The following is an 18641-nucleotide window of genomic DNA, read 5'->3' as shown; positions in this document are numbered from 1 at the left end:
TTTCTGAAAATGTGCATTAAATTAAAATACATTCTTAAAGATTTATTAAAATAAATGTTTACTCTTATAAATTAGGCAGAAGTCGAAAACAAAACTGCTCAGAAAATCTACCTTCTTAGATAATTATTGGAATAATAATTTTAAAAACTTTTAAATGTATACTCTTGATTTTCTCAGTTATGTAGTGGGGAAATAAATGGAATGAAATATGTCAGGCATCCAGGCCGCCAGGTGGCAGACGTAAACTTACATAGTACTCCTAAACGTCCAATGAGCGGCCGCCGCGGGCGGTAACCTGGATACAGTTACTGGGCAGATTGCCCCGACGTCAGCTGCTAGGGAAGAGGGATTTAAAAGACATCTGTAAGTTTTAGAGGGAAAACCGAGGAAAATGGTTCAGTTTAAAACGGAATATGAGTTTTATAAAAGGTAAAAACATCCACAATCCAACAGAAATACAAAATATAAAGCTATCTATCTGTAAAACCAAACTTTATCAAACCGATTATTAAGGAAGAGACTAATTCCTGGAATGTATTCTTTCATTGTAGGCATGTTTGCTGGGATTTCAAAATAAATAAAACGATAACTGCACTAAAATGCATGCAGCACGTGTTTTTAAAGAATTCTGCTAATTTTTCTGTATGAAGCATATTTTCGCGCTAACAGGTTTGTTGACAACGCCTTTTTATGACATAAACAAAGGAAAAAGCGCGGCAGATGCGCAAAAAACGCAATAAAATGTATAAATTTATTCCACTTTTATTATATTGTCTTTATATAGATTCACGTTTACATAATTTAATCTCTTGCAAGTTAAGATGCTGAATTCATCGCAAGAAATCGGGTTTAATATGAAGTTGCACTGCTTACACACGTATTCTGTTGAAAATAAGTCAAATGTGTTATTTGACTGATTAGTTATTAGTCAAACTAATAACATGATTAGTGTTACACTAATCATGGTAACACTAATCATTACCATGATTACCTATACCATGATTCAATTCTAATCATGGTAACATGATTAGTGTTTAATCACTAATCATGGTGTCATGATTAGTGATTAAACACACTAATCATGACACCATGATTAGTGTGTTTAATCTATTGTTTATAGTATTATTAAATGAATAAAAGAATAATTTAGCATTTAAGGTTTTCCTTTTGCTGTTGTCGATTTCCACGAATTAACGTCAAAGGTCAAATACACGCCTTTTTTAAAAAATCTAAGTAAGTCCAGTAATATTTTACTACTAACATTTTTTGTTTCATAAACGGCCGTTTTAATTGTTTTGTAACGTCAGTTCTTAAGCAGTTTTGTAACTTTTGCCGGTTTGAATTTCCCGCAGTATTTGCACGTAGTACGTAAGGACGTTCCATCAGCTGATTGGCTGAGTTGTTAAAGGGGTGGCATGCGCTGTGCTCCTATTGGCTGGGGGAGTTCTAGCGGGAAGGTTCCAATAAAAATGCGAGCAGACAACAGAAGCCGCTTCATTTTCCGCTGTCTGTCTTTATGTTCGCTGCTTCTTCTTAGTCTTAGCTTTGTGACCTTTCTTAGTCTCTTTAGACGTTAATTTTCTTGTTTTTCCTTTTTATTCTTTATATTTGTGTGAAACCGAAGCATTAACTATGCTGTCTGCGCGCTCCCCACTCTCGGTGAAGAACCAACAGACTCTCAGCAGTCAGATAGACAGCATGTCTTTGGACAAAGAGAACACGGTGAGAGCGGGAAAAACGTGTCCGCCCGGATTTATTAGAACATTTATCTTTTAAAATATCTTTCTTGATCCTCTTTAACGTCTTTGTTCCTTTCCAGCCTCCCAGCCTGAACAGCACCCGCGTTCTGGCGTCCAAAACCGCCCGAAATATCTTCAGTGAAGCCGCGGTGAGTCTGTGGAAATGTTCCGGAGAAAGATCCGAATATGCATGGGAATATAGTGCTGGTTGAACGGGCTGACAGCCGCTGGTCGTGGCGCCTAAACTGGAGGAAGTTTAGGCGCCACGACCGAAACCTCCTCCAGTTTAGATCCGATCATTTACCTGCAAATTGATTTGTGTCTTACAAAATGTTGTATTTTTATTTGTTACACATGTTTGTTGTATTAAAGTAATTGTATTTGGTCCTAAATTGGGTTATAATATTAAACTAGTGCATTTAAAGCATATAGAGTGTATTAAAAATGATGATTGTGTGCCACATGAGACTGTAGCTTATGATCCCTTCTTTTCCAGCCTAAAGCGGTGAAGAAGAGCAGCTCTGAGGAAGAGGAGCCTCTGCTGAAGGAAAACCCTCGCCGCTTTGTCATCTTCCCCATCCAGTACCACGACATCTGGCAGATGTACAAGAAGGCAGAGGCCTCCTTCTGGACGGCAGAGGAGGTAAAAACACTAAGAAATGGGTAAACATCCTGACATAATTAATGCAATGCAGCCAGAGCATGATGCTGCCACCTCTGGACATGGAAGTGAGTAAAATAGACTATACTATATAATCTACAGTGTGTGGCTCCTCTCCTCCAAAAATGGACCAACAACAATCAGAACTTAAAGTTCAGATCAGATTTCTGATTTTATTTATATATATATATATATATATATATATATATATATATATATATATATATATATATATTTAAACGTAATCCTAGCAAAATAAAGGCAGTTCAGAATGACTTAATATTAACAAACCTATAAACTCGTTGCTCAATCATTTTAAAGTCCTGCTGATGAAAATCATTTAATGAATGATTCCCTTATTTATAAAATCAATACCAGATTATGAGTTCACAACTTATTTCTTTGTTTTTTTTTTCATGTCTGAGATATAAAACTACTACTTCACTCTCCTAAGTCTGATTTCATTGTCCTAACTTAAAAGATATAAAATCCCAACCTGGCTCTTGTTTTCCATTGTACTGTTGACCAGAATTCAAAGTTGAAAATAATTGAAGTTGTGTAAACACATTTGTTAAACAAGATGGCTGCCATAGTTGTGATGACATCATTCAAAAAATTTAATATTCAAAACTCAGACATTCAATTTGACGCCCACTCAATCTTGAGTCTTTTAGATGCTGTGATTCACTAATTTTATCTATCCAGAATTGAAATAAATATGTAAACGTTTTTGTCAAACAAGATGGCCGCCGTAGCTGCGCTGACATCACTCTGATTAAATCTTCAAAATCGAGTTGGATGATACTCTACATCGACTGTTTAGGTTTTGAACCTTTTTCTTGAACTGTTGAGACTTTAATCTGCTGCGCTTCACTAATTACTTCTTCTGTCTAACCTGTGTTGCCATGGTGATGTGTGTGCAGGTGGACCTGTCCAAAGACCTGCAGCACTGGGAGTCCCTGAAGGACGAGGAGCGTTACTTCATCTCCCATGTGTTGGCCTTCTTCGCCGCCAGCGACGGCATCGTCAACGAGAACCTGGTGAGGAACCTGCCGGTCCGGCCGGCCGCTCTCTTCCAATGTCCGGTCTCGCTCACACTGTTCCCCGTTTCGTCCACCAGGTGGAGCGCTTCACGCAGGAGGTGCAGGTGACGGAGGCCAGGTGTTTCTACGGTTTCCAGATCGCCATGGAGAACATCCACTCTGAGATGTACAGCCTGCTGATCGACACCTACATCAAGGAACCCAGCGAAAGGTGAGCGGCTCTAACTGGTGGTGCTGGGAGCTCTGCCTGGCCTCCCTCTGACGTTGCGTTCACTGACCTTCAGGGAATACCTGTTCAACGCCATCCAGACGCTGCCGTGTGTGAAGAAGAAGGCCGACTGGGCGATCAACTGGATTGGCAACCGGAACGCTTCCTACGGTAACTCCGCCCTCTGTGACCTCACGTCGTTGTTGCCGTGGTGCTGATATTGATCAGGTGTGTTGTTGATCACCCAGGAGAGAGAGTGGTAGCCTTCGCCGCCGTGGAGGGAATCTTCTTCTCTGGTTCGTTCGCCGCCATCTTCTGGCTGAAGAAGAGAGGCCTGATGCCCGGCCTGACCTTCAGCAACGAGCTCATCAGTCGAGATGAGGTGATTTATAGCCCATCGATAACCAATAACTGATCGATGGCTCAGGTAGTAACCGTCTCTTCTCTGTGCTGCGTTCAGGGTCTGCACTGCGACTTCGCCTGCCTGATGTTCAAACATCTGGTGAACAAACCGCCAGCAGAAACCGTCACCAAGATCATCAGGAACGCCGTGGAGATCGAGCAGGTGGGGAGGACTGGGAGCTGTACTGGTTAGACTGGGAGCTGTACTGGTTCCTCATGCTTTATTTTTCTACCCTTGTTTCCCACTTTAAGAATCTCATGAACTAATTTTCTAAAATAAAAATGGTTGAGTTCTTTGAATTCTGGGAAGTTGAGTTTTAAATGTTTTATTAAAGCTGTTGCTGGTTCCTCTCTGGTTCTGCTGGGTCTGATGTTGGTTCTGGTTCTGTCCAGGAGTTCCTGACTGACGCTCTGCCAGTGAAGCTGATCGGGATGAACTGTGACATGATGAAGCGTTACATCGAGTTTGTGGCTGATCGGCTGCTGCTGGAGCTCGGCTTCTCCAAGGTACGAACAGAACCGGGTCGTCTGCAACCCGGTTCTGGTGTGTGGTGATGATCTGCGCAGGGGTACGGACCTCAGCCAGTGATGGGGGCTGAGCGCTGCTGCAGGAACCCATCAGAGCGTGTGGTTCTGATGGACCGGCAGCAGAGCGACACAGACGCCTGTCTGAACACGCCTGCAGTTTCCTCTGGGATCCTGGATTCTCAGCAGAGTGAGACCTCCTGTCCTGTTTCTGTCTGTGCAGGTGTACCGGTCAGAGAACCCGTTTGACTTCATGGAGAACATTTCTCTGGAGGGGAAGACCAACTTCTTTGAGAAGCGGGTCGGGGAGTACCAGAGGATGGGCGTCATGTCGGGTCCGACCGACAACACCTTCAGGCTGGACGCCGACTTCTGAACCAGCCCGGACTGCCTGAACGCTCCAACTGGACCTGCAGTGCCTGGCCTTGGTGAACTGAACGTATCGGCCAATCAGAGCGCTGCAGCTCACCTGGAGTCAACAATGAAACACATTTTCGCCTTCAGTGACTCTTCGTGGACTTTTATATTTAATTTGTATATAATGTTCTTTTTTGTCTTTTTCTTTTTAAATAAATGTTGTAAATATAAATGTGTCAGTTCTTCATTAAGTCTATTTTTCAGTTCAGGAGTTTGAACACATTTTGGTTTTGGTTGGTTTTTCTTCCCCTCGTTGGGGTCAAAGTTGAACATGAAGGCTCTAATTTTAGGTTATTGGTTAAGAACATTAAGTTACATTAAATACGCCTTTTACTTGTCTAAAAACGTTTAGTTTATATAGATATAGTAGTTTACGACTTGGACTTGAACGCATCGCCACTCCTTTACCACGTGATTTGTTACGTCATACAAGGAAGTAAACAAAGAGCCGAACGTTTCTAATTAAACGTTTGAACGTGCGTCAGAATGTCGATTTCTAACCCAAGACAAGTGTTTTCAAACCCGGTACGATATTTTATTTACATATTTCTGCGTTTTAGAGCCGATCTAAGCTTCACTTTTCAACTTTAATCCGTTTTATTTGTTTCATTTCTTAAGCGTGTGCTAGCATGTTAGCTTAGCTGCCCATCTGTCACATCGGAACCAGAAGTTTTTGAAATATTTAGTTTGATTTTTAATGGTTTTATTTTAATCTAAGTAGGCAGATAAAGTGAAATAAATTGATTAATTTTGGTTTTGTAAAAGTAGAAGGATGGTGACGTCAGTTAAAATAAGAAACTTCTCTAAAGAGGAAACTATATAAATTACGAATGAAAGTCTTGGAGTTTTTATAATTTCCAAAATCTTAAAGTGATGCAGAACATCTTGAAAGAGTATGGAACTACTTAAGTATTTAAAATATTTATTCCCCATCTTATTGTCTAAATAATGTGACTTTCTTCGGTTTTGATGTAAAATAAATACTTTTCATCCATCCAAAGTTATTACATTAAGCGTATGTAAAGAAGCTGAAAAATGTGGCAGATCTTCCTAATTCAGGAATGTTGATGCATCGCTGGTATTCTGAGCTGAAAGTCTTCTTTGTTCTGTGAGATCATAAAACAATGCAGACAGCTTTCCCTTCCCAATATGGCCGCCCTGCTGTCATGTGGATCTGGTGGCTGTGGCTTCCGGCTGTTTCTGTGTGCAGCTCATTGTGTTTTCAGTTCAAAATATTGAAAAAATAAGTCAAAACAACTTTTCTGTCTGGAAGTGGCTGATATTTCATCAGAAAGTTGAAACTTTTTTCTGTTCTGACGTCCCCGGATATTTCCGTCTGTCCACAGTCGATCCCTTTCGCGGGCACCATTCTGGGTGGTTTACTGCCCGAGGAGATGGTCCTGATCCAGGGTTCGGTACCATCTGGTTCTGACAGGTGACAAATATGTTTCTGTGTATTTAGATTTACTCAGATTCAGGTTGATCTCTAATCTAACATGGTAATTAACAGAAGCTAATGCTAAAGCACTAACTTGTACTTATTTACCAACCCTGAACATCAGTATCTAGTTTATTTCAACATTATTAGCTTTTTCCTTTTTCTTCTGGTTTGTTATTTTGTTAGTATTTCCTCCATCTGAACAATCACTTTCTGAAATACAAACACCAACAAGGAAACTTTACATTTAATATCAGTCCAGTCTTAGTTATTGGACCAATCCAGATATGTTAAAAATGACCGTCATCGGCCGATACTAATATTAAAATTGAAATATTGTGCATTTCTGAATGAAGATTTTTTGTTTTTAGTTCGTTTTCTCTGCGACTTCTCTCAGGTTCCAGGTGGATTTTACGTGTGGCAGCAGCGTGAAGCCGCGGGCCGACGTGGCGTTTCACTTCAACCCCAGACTGAAGAAGAAGCGCATCGTCTGCAACACGCTGGAGAAGGAACGCTGGGGCAGCGAGGAGATCCTTTATCAGATGCCTTTAAAAGTCGGAGCTGCATTTGAACTCATCATCCTGGTCCTGAAGGACAAATACAAGGTGGGAGACGCTGCTGTCCTCACAGCCGTTTATTATCCAGAAGAAGTTGGCTAATATGTTACATCAAGTAGAGTGGAAATGTCAACATATAAACAAAAAAACCCTTTTGAATATTTTCTTACACCTCATCTGCTGTTAAATCCTTCAGTAGTCGGGTTCAACCATGTTGGTGTAGCAGCTACCAGGTTAGCTCTGCTAGCCTCAGCAGTTTCTAGAGTTGTTGCTTTTGCTTTTTAGAAAAGGGTTTCTAGATTTGCTGTTAGTTGTTTTTATACAAAACGTTTCTAGATTTGTCTGAAGTGGACTTTTGAAAAATATGGACCTTATATGAAGGTTAAAATGGACCTTAGATCAAACAGTTCAGTGTCTTTATTTCTGCAAAATCGAACTTCAGAATGAATTAATTGTATGTTTTTATCAATACTGGACATTCGAGCGTTGCAGTTAGTTCTGGGGTACCACAAGGCTGGCTGCTCGGTCCAGTTGTCTTCAAGTTATTAAAATAAATGGGATGATTTTTTTGTTTATTTTATTCAGAAGATAAAAACCAGAGATGATGTTTGTCTGTTTGTTGTTAAGGTTGCGGTAAACGGAGCGCACGTGTTGGAGTACAAACACCGCCTGGATCTGAACCGGGTCGACACCATCCTGATCTCAGGGGCAGTCGCAGTTCAGGCTGTGGCCGTTCTTCCTCCTGCTTCTGTAAGTTGATTTAAAGGACGAGACGTCCAACCAGCCATCCAACCAACCATCCAACCAGCCATCCAACATGTGTGTCTGTTTCAGAGTCCCGCCTCTCCTGCTTCCAGTCTGACCAGCTCAGACTCTGAGGTAAACAAACAGTTTGGAAACGTTTTTCCACTTCCTGTTGTTTCAGATTTAAATTTTTTTTTCTCCCCTCTCAAGGCGATTCTCTCATTCAAAGATCTGGTGAGTTTTTCTGCTTCACTTCCAGTTTAAAAAACAGGAAATTTTTACGTTTGTGAATTCCTGTTCATGAATCTGTCTGGTTTCTACCTGGACCTTGTTCGTCCCTTTAGTCGTCTTCGACTCGCCTGAATGAAAACAGAAAATCAAACCTGCATCTCAATAAATCAGAAAATTCTAGAAAAATTAATTTATTTCACAAAATGATTCATTCCTGTGTTTATCTTTGGTCATTTAGTTAAAATGACAAATACAAATAAAACATGCAAACCCAAAATAAAGTTTTCAGGCTTCAGAGGTGTAGTTTGTTGAAATTTAAATTTTTCATAAAAAGTCACTAAATATAGTTAGTTTAAAAAAAAATTTCCATTAATGTTTTCCCATTTAATTTAATATTAATTCATTTTTTAATTTAATTTCCATCTGGGATAAATAAAGTATTTTTGAATTTGTTGTCCAACAGGTAAATTAAACATTTCAGTGTCTGTAAATTTCTCCTGAAAAATGCCATAATTTATAGATTTTATTAAATAATTTAAACACTAATAACTTGAGATGATTAAGTTCTGAATTTTATAATTTAATAGTTTTAATTAAATTATACTTTAAACTAATTTTGTCATATTAATGAGATTATTTTTGTTGATCTCAGAAAGTTCCCTTCAGAGGGCGGCTGGAGAAGGGGTTAAAGGTCGGACACAGCCTCATCATCAAAGGACAGACGAGTTCGAATGCAAACAGGTAAAACACACCTGATGATGTCACTGACTCCGCCCCCCAGCTGCAGCTTGATTCCTGTGTGATTTCCAGTTTCGGCGTTAACCTGCGCGACGCCAGCGGCCGTGACATCATCCTCCACCTGAACCCTCGCATGGCCAAACGAGTCTTCATCAGGAACTCGCTCCTGTCCGAGTGCTGGGGCGCCGAGGAGTCGGACCTGGAGGCCTTCCCCTTCGCGGCAGGGGAGTACTTTGAGGTGAGCGTCCCTGCTGACCGTCTGGGTCCGGTCCGGTCCGGTTCTGAGCGCCTCTGTTCTCCCTGCAGATGATCGTCCGGAGCGACGCGCGGCACTTCAGGGTCGCCGTCAACGGATGCCATCAGTTCGACTACAAGCACCGAGTCCAGGACCTGAGCGCCGTCGGCCAGCTGGAGGTGGTGGGAGACGTGACGCTGATGGACGTCCGGATGATCTGACCCAGAAACACGAAACCACTCACCGTAAAACCGGGTTGTCCAAACCGGGTCGGGTGTTTACGACGGCGCCGGCAGAAGAAAAGGAGCAAAATACAGCCAAAAAAACTCAGAAACGTTCCGGAAACAAGATTGGAAATTTTCCTGGTTTTCTGTAAATTTCCCAGAATTTCAAAAGTTTAACATTTATCAGTAAAGAACTCAGGTTTTAAAATTACCCTAAAAAAAATTTGGGTTGAAAAAAACGAGAAAATTCGAGTTTTCAGTCAAATAATTTTTGACTTTCCAAACTTTTCCACTTTTTTTTTCTATGACAATTTCTGATATTAATCTCAAAATTCCAGTTTAGTTCTGTAGTGGAAATGGTCATGTTCATGGACGTTTCTATTCTTAAAGAGGATGAAATTATCACATTATTCTGTAGCCAGTAGTTACTTTCTTAAAATAGAAAATATTGGCTGCCAAAAGGCTGTTTGAATAAATAATTTACACGTCCCTTACTGAATTACTGGTTTTGTGTAATTCAAATATTTTATGCTTAAATTATTGAATAAGGTTTATTTCTTGTTTCGATGACAGAAGTTTGGACACCCGGCCTTGAAGCCTGTCTGACGCCTCTGATATTCTATCATTAATATTAATTAATTACTGCAGTGATTTCTGGATCAATGTGACGAATTGAAGCCAAGAGTGAAGTAATCCTAATGCTTGATTATTTATAACATTGAATGTTGTATTATTACTGTCCTCTTACAGAGGAAGAGAATTGCTCTTTTGCACTTTAGAATGTAAAGAGAAGAAAATATGGTTGATTCATGTGGATAGATTTTGTTTGTAATGTTCAGACTGTTGGAAAAATAATCTGCTAAAATTAATCTGACATGCTGTGCTAATAAAACTTTACTATAACCTTAATGACTTTTTTTGCATCATAACTCTATGGCTTCCTTGTAGTGTGACGTCACTGTGCCTGATCCCGCCCCCTCTTCCTGCTGGAGGGCAAAAATATCCGCTAGCCGACGATGACTAGCATTGGTTTTAACTGTTACGTAGTAAATATCCCATATGAAATGTTAAATGTGCGGCTGATATCTAAAAGATAAAGAGACGTAGTGCTTTGCTACAAATTGTCAACACTAGCAAACTAAGATCAAGAAAAAGTTTTAAGAAAAAAACAGCAAAGTAGACAAAGTAGACATTCGGTTCAGTGAAAACACCGAATCAGAGCATGAGATTAAATTAGCTAACCTACCACAGAGATTAACAGCAAAATAAACATCGAGCCTAAAAACATAACATGTTCTTTACGTAGAAAATGTTAGAGTTTTTCTGATGCTGAATTCTGACACATCAGTAGCGTTGTCAGTTGCTATGGCAACGAGTCTGCATGTAACTCGCAGTCAGAGAGTGACAAAAAAGTTTTGTATTTTTTTTACCATTCTTCCCTTTGCTGCAGTGCAAAACACTAAACACCTGCATCTCATCTAATTAACAGAATTGTGCTATGGCGGCAGCCATGACGGCACGGTGCGCATGCGTGACGTAAACAATAAACGTGTTGTTTATGGTACCATAAACAACACGTAAACATGACATGGACGGTATTTGAGACCATTTAAATTAAGGTCTTAGCTAGGCTATCAATACAAACTCAACAGTCCAAACTTCCAACACTTAGATCCTAGGACAATTGTTTTCAGATTTCATAAATCATTTTATTTTTTATTTCTTTTGTTTCATTTATTTATTTTTGATATTTAAAATGTCCTCCAGTTTTAATGCGGCCAGGTGGAAGATGTCTTACGCTGAACGCTCACGTCGTAAGGGCGCCATAGTTCTGTCCTTGGCGCATGCGCCTCAGGCTCATAGAAAACAAACATGGCGCCGTCCAGCAGAGTTATCGGTATTTCAAATCCAAATAGATTGTAAAACTCCCAAAACCTTCCAAACTAAAAAACAAACAAAAAACAAAACAAAACAGTCCGAATCTCAACCTTTCAAAAAACTTATGTTAATAGCACTATTTGTTTTTTTCTATATATCTCCCTAATACAGTTTTAGACTTTTTAAAGAAAAAGTAACATTTCTCTAAGAAGCCAGTTTATGTCTCAAACATTCTAAATTCTAATTTAGAATAATTTGGAGAATTTAAAGAAAACTTATTCAGATACATAACTATACTGCTAATGTAGTTGTCATCCCTAAAACTATATTAGGGATAAGATGACTTATTAGGAAAATGTACATTTTCAAAGCTGCTCCAGTATGCCCTGATTCTTATGGAGAGTGCAGAGTGACAAATGACTCTAAGAAACTCATGAAATAATTACTTAAATGTGTCATTAATTTATTAAAGCCTCCATAGATCATGTCTTTTGATCCATCTTGAAATAATATAAGTTCATTCATAAATTTCTTATTAAAATGTACAATAAAGCTTTCTGAAATACTTTTTTTGTTTATTTGTGGTTACACTTATGCAAATATAAATCAACAGACTGTAATTAAAAGTTCAATTTAGATTTCATTTCAGTCCAAATCATAAAATTCTCGTCGTTCTGATATTTAGGAGAAGAAGATGGGATGCTGGTCCACATTTCAGGAACAGAGACCATAAAATGTTTGGAGAAAGAGAATAAAATGAGTCAGCAGGGATTAGGATGAGAGGAACATCAGAAGAGAAAGAACAGCCAAACATTCTTTCTGTTTGGCATTCTGTTCTTTCATTCTTGAAAGAACAGTTCAAAATTGCAGCTGTTTTATGTTTTCCACAGAAGATTAACAGTAGGTTCTGGACCTTCAGAACCAGCTGGTCTGTCATATAAAACTGACCTGGAGTCCATCTGCAGGCCAGTCTGGTTCAGAACCTACTGTTTATCTTCTGTGGAAAACATAAAACAGCTGCATTTTTGAACTGTACTAGATCCGCAGTTTCGCCTCCCGGCCACATGGCGTCACTATTCTCCACAAAACGCAACCTTGGCCAGACTCCGCGGTCTTTTTGTTTATTTTCCTTCGCTTCTTTTGGCTGCAGCTGAATGTCGGTCAGTAAGGCAAAAGGGCGGAGATACAAAGTTTCAGTTACACGCCTCCGTGCTCTCCCATTGGTCACGCCCCCTCAATGCTGGCCCCTGATTGGTCGGTGGTTGTTACCGGGTGGGGTGGGGAGAGAGCAGCGGAGGTTCGGTTGTGTAACTTCGTACGTCAGAGTCGTACGGTCATAAACGGGACGCTGTGTTTATATAACACTCTGCAGCTCAGAAAGGTGAATTAACTTCATTTTATACGTTTCAGTTTAAATCTTTGTGTTTTTTGTACTTGTTAATCTACTAGAAGACAAAATAAATAACATAAAAGCACAAGACAAGCTACAGAAATCCAAATATAAGTGCAAACAGACAAGAAAACAGAAAAAAAAAATCTTAATTCAACATATAAAGTTAGAATTTTGCCTGCTGGGATGAATAAAGTACTTCTATTCTATTCTATTTTAATGATCGCCTGAATGTCTTGAGGATTTAGGTTCTTTGGAGCAACAAAAACAGGGTGAAGGGGTTGGGGTTAAAATGATTGTTTAAGAATGGGGTTGAATTCAACAGACACTTTAATCACATTTTTTTTTACATATAAAAAAAGGACAAAAAATGTGTTTGTCCAAAGCAAACATCAAAGTCAAACAGACTCATATTGACATTAGTTTCATAAAAAACAAAAATATATGTGCAATTTTGTTTGGTACCATAAACAAGTCCAGTTCAGAGATTACAATATCTACCTTTGTGATAAAACATGAATTACTTCAGTAAAACAAGGACTGATACTTTTTTCTTGTTACTTAACTGCAATAATTGTATTTTCATTTGAGTCTCATGACGTTTATACATATTAGTTGCTATGCTAACTAAGCTAATCAAATCCACTCCAGTTCTGGTGGATTAAAACAAAGAATATATTTGGAAACTGTTAAATTAATTACTTTTTCCTAATCAGTAAAGATAATCCAAATAAACAAGCATAACTAAATGCAATAATTCTTTTTTCAATTGGTACTTACGACTTTTCAACTTCATATAGCCGATTATTAAGCTAGCTAAGCTAATCAAAGCTCATAATAGCTTTTGTGGATAAAAAGAAAGAATATATTTGTGAAATATTAAGGTCGTAATTTTTTACTAGCTTACTGGTCTAATGAGTTTAATGTTGGAAAATTTAGATTTCAAAGTTTTTCTTCTTGAAATAGTTTTGTAAATATACTAATTATTCGTATTAATCTTTTCACTTTAGTCTTTAAAACACTAGAATTTGTACACAGCTATACTATTTGTCTAGTGACATTTTAAAATATTAAATTAGATGTTATAATCAGTACTTCAGTCAAATTTTCATCAGCAATTTCTTGAATTTTTACTCTTATTGAGTAGAAGTATGTTGACATTATGTTCTTAATCTTCCCAACTTATAAAAAAGCAACATAAATACAAAACAACCAAGAGGTTCATTGTAAAGTTTTATTATAAAAGCTATATTGTTCACTGTTGTCAACAAACAAATGTATGGAAATGGGATTACTCTGATATAAACTGTTATTATTAAGAATAACATTTAATAACATGAGGTATTCTTACTGGCTACACTATGGGCCAAATCAAGATATTAAAAACAGCACTTTTCTCAACAAAGAATGTTAAATAATAAAATAATAATAATAATAATGAATAAAGCAAATATAGGTAGTATCACAGTGATGAATACTGTCCACTGACATTTTTTTTGAAAATATCAATAAATGGAGACTGGAATACAAGTAACATTCATATAGATATCAGTATATTTACAGTATTTACAGTCAAACAAACAGAAGTCGGCTAGTAACAGAAGCACGATACAGAAGCTTTGGCAAACAATAGACCGTGTGCATACGTTCTGCTAAATGTGACATATACACATGAAGTAAACATCATACATGGAGAGAGTATAAAAACAAGTAAGATTTTTATTTTAAAAAATCCAGTGCAAAGTCAGGTTTTTGTTGGTTTGTGTTTGTGGATGAGTAGCAGCCTTCATGTCCTCCTCCTTCCTTTTTGCAGCGCGTTTTGTGGTTGTGGTTGTAAAATGTAAAATGTCCTGAGTAGAGCGGAAAAGCTGTGAGTCCGGGTTTATGGCAGCACGGATATTTTAAAACGTGGTGCGTATGTGAAGCGGTTCCTCCTGTCTGATTGTTGCGCTTCTTCCATCGCGATGAGGACGGACATCTTTACAGGAAGTTCTTGATCTGAGTTCACCAGGATTTGCTGACCCTGTTTTGATGTCTTGTAAACGTAGCCGGGGCCTGAATCCTAAGCCTTGGAGTCCTGAGTTGTCCCCGCGAGTCTTTCAGTTGGCGGTGGAGACGAGCACACCGAGGGGAAGCGTGGGGCCCTTGTTTTGGCCCTTGGGCACCGCGGCTCCTTTCGTCAGGTCCCTGGTTTCCGGGGGCCACGTCGACGCCCTTTTGGTGGTCATGTGCCGCCGGGCGTGTTTGGTCAAGTGGTCGCTGCGCATGAAGCGCCGGTCGCACACGGTGCAGACGAACTTCTTCTCGCCCGTGTGCGTCCGGCGGTGGCGGGAAAGCTCATCAGAGCGGGCGAAACGCTTGTCGCAGCCTTCCCAGTGACAGCTGAACGGCTTTTCGCCTGCAGAGCGAAGACGGGTCGTTAGAGAAACCAGAAACACTGAACGCTTCCCGGCTCAACGCCAGACTCACTCAGTCGAGCACAGATTACAAGTTTTAACGATTATTTCAGTAAAAGATATTCTATCAACTTATTTTTGATGATTAATCAATTATTCTAATGATTAAATTGATGATTCATGTTAGGATTAATTGATTATTCTTATTGATATTTATGCATTTTTAAAATTGTATAAAATTTGTGATTAAACAATTAATCAACTACTAAATTAGTTGCCGATTATTTCAACAATTGATTGATCATGATTGACTGTTTCTGCATTTTCAATAAAATAGGTATATCCTTAAAATGAATTAAGTTGTTTATTTACATTTTAAACATATTTCTAATGTCTAAAACAAGCGATGATTAATTGATAACTTTTTGGTGACATTGTGTTTTATGATGTACAGCACATTGAATTAACTTGTTGCTGAAATGTGCTTTACAAATAAAGTTGTTTGATTGATTACTAAATTAATTAATTTCAATAATTAACACGATTAATTGTTTCAGTCCTAATATTTGGACCTTTACCGTAGTGTAGAAGTTCAGTTACGTATCGGTGCTCCACTACCTGTGTGTGTGCGCAGGTGAGCCTTGAGGTGGGAACTCTTGAAGTAGGTCTTCTTGCAGCCGGGGAATGTGCAGACGTAGTTCCGCCTGCGGGAGAAGTCGGCCTGCGAGGCGCCGCTGCTCGTTCCTGACGGCATGTAAACGGGGGCGGGGGCCAGGGGGAGGAGCTTGGTGTTTCCCAGGGTCATTACAGTCTGGGGACCCTGCGTCGTCTGCGACATCGGCCCCTGTGGCACCACGAACATGACCGCCCCCTGCGGCACGGTGGAGCCCACCAGCAGGGGCTGGGTGAAGGTAGGCGGAGGGGACTGGGGTCCGGCTTGGGTCTGGACCTGGACCGGAGCCTGGACGAACGCCGAAATCATTCCCGTCTGGCCGCCGACCGGAAAGACCTGGCAGAGAACCGGAGAGGAGGGAACCGCCGAGGAAGACGGAGGGGGCCCGGCTATTTTCTCCACGGGAGGCGGCTCCGGCGGAGTGGGTGTGTCCGTCTGCGGGGCGGAGGGCGGCGCCGCGGGGAGGCTGTCGGCGGTGTGGCGGATGACGCTGGTGGCCATCGCCTTGCCTGGCAGAACCACGCAGGGCGGCTCGACGTGAGGGAGCGGCGGCGGCGTGGGGATCTCAGGGGAGGCGCAGGGCTGCGGGGGGCGGAGCATTAGCTGTCTGGAGGCGGAGCTTGTGGTGAGGACAGTCATAGTCGACGCCTCGGCAAAGCTCGGACTGTGAGGTGGAGTCATACACTGAAAAACAAGAAAAGCTTTTCAGTTCTCCATTTCTGCTTTCTGATTGGTTGCTTCCCTAGTTGTGCTGGATGACACAATTATAATTATAATATTATAAATGTTTCACGTCAGAGGATATTTATAATTATTAGAGTTTTTGCTTTAAATATCTGAACCAACCGATCTGGTGGAGTGTTTTATACACATTTTTTTCGATTTTACCAGTTATGAACAATGGGGGAGAAACTTGAAACTGTTTCTGCGCCAGTTGCGCAGCATGTTGTTGCTAGGCAACCGAAGAGTGAGTGAGCTAGTTGATTCCACCAGTCTTGCTAGCTGTGAGCGGTTAAAACCGTGGATCGAAGTTCAGTGAATATTCTGTACATCTGGGTTGTCCAAAGTGCAGCCTGGGGCCTTTTGTGGCCCTTGGATTCATTTTGTGTGGATGCTGACCCCAATTCAACAAAGACACAAATTTGGCCTTCCAACACTTTTTGATTTTCTTGCAAACTTGCAGATTTTCCACTGCAAGTTTAAATCTTCTTAAACCGAAAATGTTAAGTACAACACAAAAGTTTTTCTTTATTTTATTTATATTTTAATAAGTCGTGCTACTAAAATCCAGGAAGTTTTTTTTGAGTAAAAAACAATTTTGTTATCTAAACGTTACATGTGGTTAAATACAGCAGAGATTGTGGGAGAAAATTCTTACTTTTGTTGCTGGGAATAAACTTTAAAACATTTCATAGATTTAGAAAATGGGAAATAAGCCAAAAAGGTAAATAAAACATTTAGGCAAACAGAATATTATGCATTTTTTATTGTGTTATTGCGCCACATCCCCCCCTCCACCCCCCCCCCCCTCTCTACTCACTCAGTCTCTACTTCCTCTTCTGAGAGGGGAGATGCTACCAGCTCTCCATCTAACGGGTTAATTGAGTTTCCTAAATCTGCTGAGATTTATCCTGTCCAGAACTGAAGTAAACTCTGTTTAAGCATCGAGAAACGATTCGCCTGGTTTCTGACGACCTCCATCCAGGTGTCCCAACCTTCTTCCCCCTGTGAATCATCCAGACTGAGCAGCCTGCAGCCAACTAGTTTCACAGAGCTCACCTGTTAACGGTCGCTCCTTCTCTTTTATTACAATTTGCTCTTGTTACTGAACCAGGTAGGTTTTAGTGACTCAGCGAGTCCCAAGGATGATGTTTTAAATTTGGGCTATCAGGAACCAATAAACATTTTCCACCTCTTCCTCTCCAGAATCGAACATCAGAGCTATTTTACAACCATCAAAGAACTTTAAGGTGACTCATTAATTGAATGTCCACAACATCTTTTGGATTTTCTTTATGCTAAATATTTTATTAGTAAGGAAATTTTCCAAGGGTCAGTACAGCTTAATTCAGTAGCAGAAATAATCAAATATGTAAAATCTATCATCTAGTCGATCTTTCCCTAATGCTGACACTGAGAACTAAAAAGGGAACCTTTGAGAGAGACGGACAGTTTGGCTTTTCGAACCCCAGACCTGGCCTGATGATGATGATGAAGGTGTTGCAGCAGCAGGAGGATGTTGGTCGACGAAGGCAGGGATCTCTGTAGGCCTGATGAGCTTTCTTCTCCTCATGGATGGTGAGGTCACACAGGACTTGGTGCTGGCAGGAAGGAAGGCATCAGACATCTTCTTTGTCTTTGTTCTTTGCCTTGGTCTTCATCTTCGTCTTTGTGGTCTGAACCAGCTGATGACAGAAGTTCGATCTGAAGCCACATGTTGCTGGTCTGACTGGTTGGTCCCCATGAACAGGACAGTCTTCGGCTCTGTGGCCCCGGCTCTTCTTCAGCTGCAGAGATCTTTGTCCATCTCCATCTTGACTCAAAGCTGCCTGGAGGATCCAACCAAAGTTTCCTCTTTTGCTCCCACCTTTTATAGGGTTTATCCAGCTTTTGGTTCATTTGCATTGGCTAGCACTGTTGCTGTTTGTTCCATTGGCTGTTTGCTCAGACAGACAGATGATCTCAGATCCATCACTGTCTTAGAGACATTGTGTCCTGATGTCTGTGTTAATGTCTCTGGTTGCTTAACAACCTGTTTCCAAATAAGGTGTTGATCATCTCTGCTCTCCTGTTAGTTCCCCTTTAACCTTTCACCTTCCATCCACCTCCAACACATCAGTGATGTTTAATTTCAGTTACACCTTTTACACCATTTCAAGTTCAATGTCAAAACCACATTATATAACTTCCTTTACTTCTCTGATTTATCATTCATTTATAATGTTATGATAACCATAACTTATTAGTTACTCTTAGTATAATCTTAATGTGAGTTATTACAAATGTTTTCTGTAAAGAAACCAATAATAATCCATGATTCTTATTATTTAATATCAAAGTTACAGTTACTTGTTTTACTTGTAAGAGTTCCCACTGATGTAAGTGTAAGTATTATTACAAGTAAACCAATATTAATATAAGT

General features: G+C 40.0%; 3 protein-coding genes across 4 annotated transcripts; 2 read left to right on the top strand and 1 right to left on the bottom strand.

The window, feature by feature from the left end:
- Window positions 1–276: 276 nt before the first annotated feature.
- Window positions 277–5167, top strand: LOC122825653 (ribonucleoside-diphosphate reductase subunit M2). Of its 2 annotated transcripts, none has more exons than XM_044107150.1 (11): window positions 277–429; window positions 1625–1722; window positions 1820–1888; window positions 2236–2382; window positions 3324–3440; window positions 3521–3654; window positions 3728–3822; window positions 3900–4033; window positions 4112–4216; window positions 4447–4560; window positions 4802–5167. In XM_044107150.1, exons 1-11 carry the CDS (start codon window positions 414–416, stop codon window positions 4952–4954), a joined length of 1182 nt encoding a protein of 393 aa, XP_043963085.1. In that variant the 5' UTR covers window positions 277–413; the 3' UTR covers window positions 4955–5167. The 2 variants fall into 2 exon arrangements, with proteins under 2 accessions (XP_043963085.1, XP_043963086.1); XM_044107151.1 differs by having other exon boundaries at window positions 306–363.
- A 242-nt stretch (window positions 5168–5409) lies between these two features.
- LOC122825654 (galectin-8-like) lies at window positions 5410–10062 on the top strand. Its single transcript, XM_044107152.1, has 9 exons — window positions 5410–5520; window positions 6342–6430; window positions 6831–7038; window positions 7618–7740; window positions 7825–7869; window positions 7945–7968; window positions 8618–8706; window positions 8776–8941; window positions 9010–10062. Exons 1-9 carry the CDS (start codon window positions 5482–5484, stop codon window positions 9157–9159), a joined length of 933 nt encoding a protein of 310 aa, XP_043963087.1. The 5' UTR covers window positions 5410–5481; the 3' UTR covers window positions 9160–10062.
- Window positions 10063–13650: 3588 nt separating this feature from the next.
- Window positions 13651–17008, bottom strand: LOC122825652 (Krueppel-like factor 11). Its single transcript, XM_044107149.1, has 2 exons — window positions 15445–17008; window positions 13651–14828 (listed from the first exon to the last, which is right to left on the bottom strand). Exons 1-2 carry the CDS (start codon window positions 16178–16180, stop codon window positions 14530–14532), a joined length of 1035 nt encoding a protein of 344 aa, XP_043963084.1. The 5' UTR covers window positions 16181–17008; the 3' UTR covers window positions 13651–14529.
- Between the last annotated feature and the right edge of the window lie 1633 nt (window positions 17009–18641).

This window comes from Gambusia affinis, linkage group LG22 (genome assembly GCF_019740435.1).
Source record: "Gambusia affinis linkage group LG22, SWU_Gaff_1.0, whole genome shotgun sequence".
Taxonomy (NCBI): Eukaryota; Metazoa; Chordata; class Actinopteri; order Cyprinodontiformes; family Poeciliidae; genus Gambusia; species Gambusia affinis.
Note: the sequence above shows the minus strand (reverse complement) of the source record. Positions and strands in the feature narration are given on the sequence as shown.